The sequence below is a fragment of the Enoplosus armatus genome, chromosome 13, assembly GCF_043641665.1.
Source record: "Enoplosus armatus isolate fEnoArm2 chromosome 13, fEnoArm2.hap1, whole genome shotgun sequence".
NCBI lineage: Eukaryota > Metazoa > Chordata > Actinopteri > Centrarchiformes > Enoplosidae > Enoplosus > Enoplosus armatus.
Genome location: NC_092192.1, coordinates 21,024,288 through 21,035,622, shown reverse-complemented (window position 1 = coordinate 21,035,622; position 11,335 = coordinate 21,024,288). Strand labels below are relative to the sequence as shown.

General features: G+C 43.8%; 2 protein-coding genes across 2 annotated transcripts; one reads left to right on the top strand and one right to left on the bottom strand.

Moving 5' to 3' along the window:
* Positions 1 to 363: 363 nt before the first annotated feature.
* On the top strand, positions 364 to 2,150 carry b3gat1b (beta-1,3-glucuronyltransferase 1 (glucuronosyltransferase P) b). The gene is made up of 4 exons (XM_070917337.1): positions 364 to 475; positions 778 to 1,289; positions 1,442 to 1,738; positions 2,064 to 2,150. The coding sequence occupies exons 1-4, from the start codon at positions 364 to 366 to the stop codon at positions 2,148 to 2,150; spliced, it is 1,008 nt and encodes a 335-aa protein (XP_070773438.1).
* Positions 2,151 to 4,783: 2,633 nt separating this feature from the next.
* LOC139295313 (beta-galactosidase-1-like protein 2) lies at positions 4,784 to 11,178 on the bottom strand. The gene is made up of 19 exons (XM_070917483.1): positions 11,087 to 11,178; positions 10,345 to 10,530; positions 10,190 to 10,258; positions 9,599 to 9,694; positions 9,091 to 9,199; positions 8,891 to 8,983; positions 8,683 to 8,764; positions 8,535 to 8,599; positions 8,322 to 8,406; positions 7,318 to 7,455; positions 7,063 to 7,143; positions 6,858 to 6,967; positions 6,607 to 6,753; positions 6,321 to 6,392; positions 6,105 to 6,183; positions 5,915 to 6,002; positions 5,717 to 5,828; positions 5,491 to 5,607; positions 4,784 to 4,870 (listed from the first exon to the last, which is right to left on the bottom strand). Exons 1-19 carry the CDS (start codon positions 11,176 to 11,178, stop codon positions 4,784 to 4,786), a joined length of 1,908 nt encoding a protein of 635 aa, XP_070773584.1.
* Between the last annotated feature and the right edge of the window lie 157 nt (positions 11,179 to 11,335).

Genomic DNA, 11,335 nt, shown 5'->3' with positions numbered 1-11,335 from the left:
GAAAATGCAGTTCACATGTAGCGGAAATGTGGGGCCATTAGAAAGTCAACACGCTCATCCATTCACGGGCTGAATACAGTATGCTAAAAAAAAAAAGAATTACTCTAAAGGCAGTGAGTGCTTCCTTTGAGAACTCTAATTATAGTCTGGTGTAAGATGGAATTTCTCCACCTGTACATATCTGACAGCAAAGATCATTTTATACATATGGATATGGATATAACTCCAACAACATTTCAAACAAGACACTGGTTTTGTTAGCTTGTTCTCTTCTGCGATAGCTCTCTGGTTCTCGTGATTGCGAGCCGTGTCATGTGTTGTATGCCTTGCAGGTAGTGACATGACTCAGGTCTGACCCTGGAGATGCCGAAGAGACGAGACATCGTCGCCATTGTGTTGATCGTGTTGCCTTGGACATTGCTCATCACTGTTTGGCACCAGAGCACCGTCACTCCTCTGCTTGCAACTCGAAAGGGTGAGGGCCAAATAACTCTTGAGAGTCTGCGTTGATGATTTGAGGTGTTCTTGTGTTACTTACTGCATGTGTCTGTGTCAGCGTGTTGTCCTCAGGGTGTAATTCACAGAAGACTGTGTACTCACATGTTTAGCATCAAACTGTCTGTAACTTAAAGAGAGTCCACGCTGTCTCATGCGGGACAACAAACAGGTCAAGAAGACAGATAAATGTGATCATACAATGGCTTTATGTAGCACGAGCTCCCATCTATAGTTGACAGCACACAGAGGCTCATTGAAATCCCTTTCCCTCCTGGCTAGATGACAGACGCGATGGCCGCTCCAATTCCAGGAATACTTTTGCTTTCAAGGAGTCCTGCTCTCTTCAGAACCGGGACATCGTGGAGGTGGTGCGCACTGAGTATGTCTACAGCCGGCCCCCGCCCTGGTCTGACATCCTGCCCACCATCCACGTCATCACTCCCACCTACAGCCGGCCCGTGCAGAAGGCAGAGCTGACGCGTCTGGCCAACACCTTGCTGCACGTTCCCAACCTGCACTGGATCCTGGTGGAGGACTCCCAGAGGAGGACCGCTCTCGTCAGCCGCCTCCTCCAGGAGACGGGACTCAACTACACCCACCTCAACGTGGAGACGCCTAGAAACTATAAGGTACGCGGGGACACTAGGGACCCCCGAATACCTCGGGGTACCATACAGAGGAACCTGGCCCTGCGGTGGCTCCGGGAGACCTTCAGCATAAACATCAGTCAGCCTGGGATTGTCTACTTTGCCGACGATGACAACACATACAGTCTGGAGCTGTTTGAGGAGGTAAGAAGATATGCTGCGAAGCAAAATCAAACGTAGAGCTGACTTCTTCTGAGTGAGACCGCAGACTTCTTACTTGTTGTGTGTCATTTAACTAAATCTACATTTTGGGATTTATGGAATTAAAAATGATCTGTTTATCTGTTTTCAACCAGATGCGTTCCACCAAAAAGGTGGCAGTGTGGCCTGTGGCCTTTGTGGGTGGCCTGCGGTATGAGTCCCCTAAAGTAAACACCTTGGGCAAGGTGTACGGCTGGAAGACTGTATTTGACCCGCACCGGCCCTTTGCCATCGACATGGCTGGGTTCGCAGTGAACCTGCGCCTCATTCTGTCTAAACCTCAGGCTTATTTCAAGTTCCGTGGGGTGAAGGGAGGTTATCAGGAGAGCAGTTTATTAAAGGAGCTGGTCACTCTCAGCGATTTGGAGCCTAAAGCTGCCAACTGCACTAAGGTAAGAAAAGGAGGCTCTCTACATGTTTGCAATGTTGTGCAGCCCCAGTGAACTGGCAATAAAACAGGCTGCTTCTGTAAATGCTGCTAGTGTAAGAGACTGATTCTTGAGATCCTTGGTTGTCATAACAATTTGTTCTTAAAGTCAGTAAACTGTCAGCTTACAGCTCATTTGAAATGTGCTACACTCTGCCTCTAGACCTTGTGTAGCAGGTATGATGTAGTATATTACTGCTGCACAGCATTTGAGCCAACATTTCTGTTTTAATGTTTCATCATATTGACTGCGTTCCTGCTCTTCTGCATGGCTTTCTCCTAACCCGCAGGTATTAGTATGGCACACACGGACCGAGAAGCCTGTGCTCGTAAATGAGGGCAAGAAAGGATTTACAGACTCTAATGTGGAGATATGACATACTTCATCTGACACAGGTAATAGCAGAGATTTAGAAATGCAAATTAGTGCATTTCCACACGGCGATTATTTCGGGGGCTGGACCAAAGGGGAGCATCTTAGCTCATCTGTGCACCATGAGATATGGACCTTACTTGAAATAGATGTCTGCCCTTTATATAACATGTTTAAAGGATTATCTCCTGCAGATTTTGTTATGGAAATTCAAGCAAGAATTTTGAGCCATACTAAAAATACTCTCGGCTTTACTAAAAATACTTGTCGGTCAGGTCAGTCCACCACTTTTGGTCCAAACTGACATATCTCAGCAACTACTGGATGGATTGCCATGAACTTTTGTACAGAACATTCGTGGTCCCCAGAGGACTTTGGGGACCTCCAGAGCTTTCATTTGATTTATTTTGTTTTTTAGTGAAATATTTTGATAACTATTGGATGAATTGGAATATATATCTATGGTGCCCAGAGGGTGAATCCTAATGGAGTGATGCCTGAATTTTCATCTAGTGCCACCAGCGGGTCAAAGTAATCATTTATCAAGAGAAATATCTCTTTATCTACTGGATGGAGTCATTTTGTACTAGCGTTCGTGGTCCCCAGAGAATAAATCATAATGACAGTGGTGATCCCATGATTTTTCCTCTAGCACCACCAGCAGGCTAACATTTTTGTTTTTTAGTGACATGTCTCAACAACTGTTGCCATGAAATTTGGTACAGACGTCCATGTCCCCCTCAGAATAAATTGTGATAACTTAACTTTTCATCTAGCGCAGGTCATAACTATTTGCCTAATACTTTGGTTTATTATCAAATACCTGCAAAACTAATAACATTCCCATCAGCCTCAGTTAGTTACTGCTTGTGACATGCATTGTTTCCTTGTTTGTCCGTATTATGTGTAAAATTGTTGTCGTTTCAGGGGAGGAATTTCTCCATGGGATTCTACCTGGATTCAAACCGACCTCAGAGCTCCTTAAAGTGATAGCAGGGTCAAAAATATTATCACAGCACTGTAGCTGTAATTCACCACAGCTTAGGAATGGAGGCACACCTGTCCACCCCGGAGACAGCACAAGCCATGTGCGTGAAGTGACCAGAGTATCAAAGCACAACCGCACAAAAACAAGCCGGCCCGCTCTGCTCGGAGCACTGGCTGATGCGAGACACCGGTGGGAGTTGCCGAAAGGAGCTTGCCCACTGAGGTCTCCTCGGAGAGCTGAGACAAAGGATTTTACACGATTTAAACTGCAGGAAGAGATGGCACGGCAAGCAATAAAGAGCCCTCTGAGCACAGACAACACCAGCCAACCATCCAATCAGCATTAAATAGGGCCCTTTTGTTCTGAGGCGAGCTGGCTGTCGGGCACAGGGCTGCACAGAGGAATAAAAGGGGTCCTTGTCTTAAGTGAGTCAGCACTGACTGACAGACTGCACTGAGGGGATCTGAGCCCTCCCCACATGTACTGTACAACACTGCGCTATTTAGATAGCACCCCGAACCCAGCACTAATTAGGAGTCCTGTTACTCCTCAACACACATTCACACATGCTCAGCTGTCACACTGCACATGATGATCACACAGACACACATGCACTGAAAAACATGGAGCAATGATTTATTATGGTGTAACAGCGATGTCCTCTCCTACAGTCATTTACTGTATTTATTCCTGATATGCTGTAACGCCACTGAGGTCTACTCGTGTTGAAGAGACGATTCAGTATTCCTATGGGCCTGTCTGCTTCACAGGCTTCTTCACAAGGTAATTTAGATCCCACTAAGTGAACTGAAGGTTTCTCAGCAGAGTTATTTATTGTTTCAGAGTAACTGGTACCATTCACTTGTTAGTCGTGAGCTATGCTTGCGTGAGTCGATAGGATTTGAAGCCATTACCCTAAAAATCGGATGTGCATCCTTTCAAATGGCCGTATTACACAATCTAATTATTCCCACCATGGATGGCTGGCTTGCAAGTGATGATTTCATACCCCATTGACTTGCAGTGGCACTGCTTACAAATGCTAATGCTCTCAGGCTCTATACCTGTTAAGAGCTTGGTCAGTCGCTGATGTGACAGGCATCTTGAGCTTTTACTTCAAGATAAGGAACGTTGCGCAAACATGTTGCTACAATGCTGCTTGTGTTAACGTTTGACATTCTAAGGGTTTTTCAAGTTGAAAGTTCCATAAGCCTGTTTTTTTTTGTTCTTTGTTTTACAGGCTGAGATGTGTCCATTTCAATAACTGCTACCCGACACGTTCTGCAGAATGTTCACTCAAGCAATACAAATCTAACTACAATATCATATATATAACTGCCACCCCCAAACACAAGTGATCAGTTTTTAACTAGGAATCCATAGGGAAGAGGATATACTTGGTAATTCTGCTCTATGTGTAAAGAGTCACTGTAACTAAAGGTACTGTATGTACATAGCTATAAACTGTTCCCATACAAACATGCCTCTCTGTTTTTGATATTGGTCTGTGTGTATGTATGTAGATTTGAAGGTCTTATTAGACAATGACCATATGAACAACATTAATATCCCTGAATCTGAAGGTTCAAACTGATGTAACCAGCTCATTTTCACACAACAAACAACGCCCATCCAGGCGGTGATGACAGTCACTGGATGTCTGCAGCCATGCCAAGATCAGGCGTATCGTCAAAGAGGACCTTGTAGTCACCCTCCTGCTCCTCAAACGCAATGACCTTTTTAATTTGAACAGAAAAAGTGAGGGACAAAGAAGAGAGAGTTAGCGCTTTGAGACTTGACTCTGACTTGTTTTGTTTTCACACATTGTAAATGTAAAATTATAAGAACATCACAATGCCAGCAAAAAAAATAAAATAAAGGAATAGTTCTTGCCGAGAGGGAGTTGAGAAGATCAATACCACTCTCATGTCTATACGTTAAAAATTGAGCTACAGCCAGCAGCCAGTTAGCTTAGCATGAAGACTGAGAACAGGGGGGAACAGCTAGCCTGGCTCTGTCCAAAGGTTCACCAGTCCGCCTGCCAGCACCTCTAGCGTTCACTAATTTATATGTTACATCTAGTTTGTTTAATCTGTGCAAAAACCAAAGTGTAACAACAACACATTGCAGTTGTACAGGGGTTATGAGCCAGACTATTTCTTGGAACCAATGACATATAACGTGCTAACTAGTGAGTTTCAGAGGTGTTGTTAGGCAGGTTTTGTTACCAGACAGAGCCGGTGAGGTTTTTAATATTGGTGGTATCAATACTCTCATCTAACTCTTGGCAAGAAAGCGCATTTCCACAAATGTCAAACTGTCCCTCTAATAAATGCTGGTTTGTGCACAGTTGTACCTGGTTGATTCCACTGTTGAGAAAGGGGCCGGGGAGGTAGAGAGTCTGCTGGGGGCCAATTGACCAGTAGCGGCCCAGATTCAGCCCATTGATAAACACGACACCCTTCTCCCAGCCCTGCGGACCCAAAGAAAATTGGATGGCTTCGCAATGCACACATGAATTATTTATCACACGTGCGCAAAAATGTACATAGCACAAAAACAATACGTTTCATTTCACTTACTGGCAGCTTCACGAATGTGTCACTCGGGTACCCGTATGCAAACAGCCTCCCCATGAAAAATCCAGGGAAGCTGGGAGTTTCAGGGAGAGTTTTCCAAGGTGCCCGATAAAGACTGAAATAAAGCATCAACTTCAAACACACTATTACACCAAAATGAAAGTGATATGCAATGCTTTAGATTCAATAAAGCGTACGAACCTATCAATAAAGCTGGGTTTCATATCCAGGCTGTATATTGTAAAATCCCGCAAGGGGATATTGTTTAATAAAATGTCTCCCACAAGCCCTGCAAGAACACAAATCAAAGTTGGCTTGCATACTACACACTGAATGCTTGAGTGGTTTAATAGCGGGCACAGCAATGAACTGCATATTGTCTGTCCATCACCTTTATGTTGTTTGTCAAGGTCCTTTCCCTGGTGAACTCGTCCACAGTTTTCCACCAATAAACTTAAGGTACGCCGTCCCTGCAGGGATTGATTGCTTTTATGTCTTTTGCAAGTTTTAACAGCCAAACAGCCAACTCTTCAGGATCCATCACATCCGATAACCGTGAATGACGTATATTAGACGTTTGCCTTCATTCTTCAACTTGTTGCCATACCTTACCATCAGGAACTGCCAGCTCCAGGCTTTGATGCTTGAAAAGGCCAATGTAGCTTCTGTCTACAAACACCTAGGAAGAAATATATCGCTGTCAAATAAATGATATTATAGTACACAACACGTAAACTCTGCTTCTCTTGGATGAAATATCTCAAAGTTTGCTTTAGGTTTGCCAACTATCACCACAGTCATCACAGCTTTCATAGCCATATCTCCTGAAACGTGTGCTGAGCGACCACCGATGGATACATTTTGGGAAATACACTTATTCAATAAGGACTCACCAGGGCACGGTCTCTGACATTATCTCCAGACTTCAACAATCCCCCACTGGTGATGGTAGTCTCATACAGCGTGTATCCATAGGACTGGCCGTTTCTGTTGTTCACAGGTAGATTCTCCATGTTTACTGGCTTGGGTGATTTAAATGGCTGCAGAATATTGAAAAAAAAAATAGATTCACCTCTCCCTGATTGAAAAGTGAAATTCTTTTCATTACACATATATGCAACAGATAATCTTACATAAAACATACTCCCTCAGTGAAGCTCAAAGCATCCCATAAGGACAGGTGCTGGTACATGATAGCTGGTTCATAAGCCTCCCTGTAATGCAGGGCTGGCATGTCAGGGACATCGTCTCCTCCTGCGCAGAAAGGTCAAAGACAAGATCAGGTCAGAGGTCAGTCACGGCATGTATTCACATACTTCCTTCTCATTTGAATGTAGTGTTTAACTTACTGTTGTATCGAGAAAGTAAATCCCTAAGGAGATGGTACTTTGGAGTGTACTCCCCAGCTTCAGACAAGGGAGCATCGTAATCTGAAAAACATGGCAGTGTAACACAGATGAACTACCATGTGCTGCCACCTGCTGGGAACAGATTCTCCAGCTCTGACATGGCAGCGCTTCACCATTATAATAAAATCTTTGTAAATTTGCATCAAATTTGCATCACTTTGTTTGTGACAGAGCACACGACACAGAGGAACCAACCATAGCTCTGGACCAATGCTTTGTAGGAAGGATCGGCGAGGGCTCCACTCAGGAAGCCGAAACTGGAGCCTCCGTGGAACATGTAGAGGTTGACAGACATGCCTCGCCTCAGGATTTCTCTCACGGTGGACACCATATCTGACAAGAAGTTCAACATTTCCACTGTAAACAAACTGACTCCTCAAAAACATAAAGGTCCCCGTAACAGGGAAACCATAATACAGTTTTTAAGTGAAGTCACTGAAACCTTTTTGACCCTCTGCTGACCTGACCTTCACATTTACATTTGCATTTACATTGTTGACATTTAGCTGGCGTTCCTCATGCAAAAAGCAAAGCGGTGGGAAAATAAATATAATGCAAACTAGAATGACTTAACACTAAATATTGCTCGTGGTTGAGATAAAAAGAAATACTTTATGTGGAGATGTCAGAGGCCGACTGTATGACAAAGGACAGAAAGTGACTCGACATTACCAATATGTGTTTTTCAAGGCTGATTAGAGCATTTATAAAGTAAATCTGCATCATTTAGACCAGGGAGAGCTCATATTATATTCCCCAGGGAACCCCATTACTATCAAATTATTTTTCCTCAGAATAAATGTGAAATGTGCTCGGCCACCTATACAACAGTAAGAAATACTGGGATACATTACAACCTTTATGTGAAGAAAGCATGAAAAAAGCCGTACTGAACCAATCATGAAATAATAATAAACGTGCGAAGCAAATATAATGTAATTGCAGGTTTTTGGACAGTTTGGAAATAGCTGTGATCAGGGGAATCTCCATCAAATTTACTGCACATATCAGCTGTTTCTTCAAAAGCTGCAATGTATCCCATTTCATTTTCTCCTTTATTAGATATTTGACAGTGAGGAGACAGGAAATGAAGGAAGGAAGAAAGGGGTATGTCATGCGACAAAGAATCCTGGCTGGCATTAAAACCGGGGCGTTGAAGTTATAGGGTATGCATCTTAACCACTCGGAATCTTCCTTACCCTCCGGGGGAAGCACATGGTGGAGGTCGCCCCACACATCATACCAGCCGGTCCAGTAGTCCATCACCATGGTAGGGCTGTTGGGCTGACAAACAGCGCAGAAAAGGCCCACACTATCAGCTCACACAGCTTACTGTCCAGTGTTTCATTAACTGTCTACTTGCTGTCCTCAGTGACAGACAGAGAAATCATGTGGAAAGGTAAGATACACACCTGGATAGCATTCAGATCCTGGATGTCTCTCTGATTTAGCTTCTGCAGCTTTACTGATCTGATGGCTACAAGATAGGAGATCACAAGGTAAGCTGTGTGTGTGTGTGTGTGTGTGTGTGTGTGTGTGTGTGTTAATGACATACTGTACCTCCATCCACACCCCCCGACTTTAATGTGTTGTGGTTGTCTGATGTGAGCAACAGCTCACTGATCCCTCTGGACTGTAAAGCCTTTCAAAATAAAATGGAATGTCACAATCGGATTGATCCACTCAATTAATATCAATCTCTATTCGTACATGTGTGTTTTAATGGAGGGTTGAGGGGGCATTTAATTAAGCAAGCCTGTCACATCACCTCTTTAATAAAAAACATGTAACTTTCATCCTTTGCAAAAGATCCATACTCGTTTTCGAGCTGCACTGCAATAATGGGACCTCCTTTCTTGAACTAAAAAAACAAAACAAAAAAAAACAGACATTTTATTTCAAGGATGACAAGTTAAATGAAATGGAGCCACAACAAACTTGTTTTGAGCTATAGTGACAAAGAGCAACCTGCAGTGGAACCACTTTTGGTATAAGTTTGTCGAAAAAAGTATTGACAGCCTGAGTGAAGCCTGGGTAAGTCGTCCTCAGTCTCATGCTGCCATCACCGAGGAGCCAGCTGCAAAGAGACAGAAAACAAGATGCTTAGTTATGACTAAAGCCACAGAGCTGCAAGAACAATGGAGGCACAGTAAGTCTACAATACTGGACAAAGCTTCACACACTAGCCAAGCCTTCCCTTGCAGCAAGATGTGACTTTTTCACCCTGATTGCACCAATGAAGAAGTGGCACTTTGTGGTTCAGATCAAGTGGTTTTTGTGCTGTCGTGGTCAAATTCAGTTACAAACTTAATTTCATTCATCCCAGGACATTAACTAGCAGTCAGAGCTTGTTGAATAAAAGCATTGGGTTCAAACCTACATCCTACTTTCACAAATACAAGGAAAATCGGGATTTCTATGTGCAATATAATACATTTCCCCTGGACTAGTTATATGCAAAGAATGCTCGCACTACCTTGGCAGTCCTCCTAGGTCCAGCTCAGAGGAAATGTAGGGCCCCGGACGTAAAATCACCCACAATCCCAATTCAGCAGCAAGATTGATATAAGCTCTGAAACCCAGATGGAGAAGACAATCAATAGGTATTTTCTACCCGCACAAACACAAAGTTGAGACCCCGAGTGAGACCCCATATCTCGTTGTTTGAGGAGTGTGTTATGTGCTTGGCAACAACAGCAGCAGGCCGAGGCGCCATGTCCCTCTTCACTTATCACCGCTGTGTTGCTAATTGCTTGTTAAGTTGCTGTTGTTGGGGAGATGCCACTGTTGTCAGGTGGGACTAACTCTGCCTCTAGCTTCTCCCCTGAGCACTGGGGCTTAGATGATGAGAAGGAGAGTATTCCCAGCGCGCCTTGGAGCAGGTAATATTGTTAGGACAGCTAGAGAGGCGGTGCAAGGTGTTTTCTTTCCTAGTATGGACATCTTTAAGTTGCATATTTTGTTTCATGAGAACATGGGCTGCACTCCCATAAGCAACAAACTGTATGGTGATTAATCATGAGTGTGTTTTGTATTCAGGTCAAGGAAGAGTCACACTACTCCTTACTCTAAATCCAGCTGTGTGTGGAAGTTGAACACCCCTCTCTCTGGCTGGTGCAGACTCCATGGCACATACCTACGTAGGATGCAGGATGTTTTCTGTTAACATTCAACCGGTGACCATTCTGGAGAAACAAAACACATCCAGAGTACTTTTCCTACGTAGTGAGGGTGTTGATTCCACAGGCCTTCATTTTCATCAGGCGGTCCCTCCAGTAGGCCCTGGGCACACGGAAATAGTGGATGGATCCCCCGAGGATGCAGAAGGGCTCTCCCTCCAGGGAGAACTGGGAGGAGTTGGCACTCAGACCCACCTTCCTGCTCATTCTCCGTCCCCCTGCTGGCATGCTGGAAGAGCAGTTGTAGCTTATTTGTGTCACACTCACATAATATAGCACATAGGCTATTGTTGCTTGAATAGACCACATGACGTGCTTGATAGGAATTTGCAGACGTCTTGTTTTGACAAACACAGCCACAAAGGAGCAGGAACATATTTGAATTTAGAGGCAAGATAGACTTCATCAGAAGAGTTTAGCACTTCACATTAACCCTTCAAAATGCTATATATACCTTTTCACTTTCTACAGTTATTACTGTACATACATATGTAATAATAAAATGAATACATAATAATAAGTGTATGTATATATTTATATTTAACATCCTTTATGGCACAGTCTCTTTGCCCCAAAGAAACTAATTCTATAAACTATAGTGATACTTAACTGCGAGGTACAGTGAAATGTTTTCACTACATAGCAGTTTTACCTAATATCATGGCACCGGTATAATATTATTCATATAGAGACTTCCTGTAGTAGGGCACTGCATTAGGTAGAAGCAGCCTGAGAGTAGCTCTAACTGACACGGATTTAACAATAACAGTGAGAACTTAACTTACCCGAGATATCTGTACATGATGAAGCCAGCGATGCACAGGCAGATGAGGGCACATTTCCTTTTGTGCGAATTTCTTATCCTCAAGACAACCATCGATAGGATGTGAGCGCCCAACCAGTGACATAAGCAGCGCTCGAGTTAAGTTTACAGCAGCATCTGAGCACGGAGAAACGCATGATGCGGGCATGAACACCGCACCGCCTCGTGGGAGTGCCCCCGTGCAGATCCATGGGCATCTAACACAACTCAT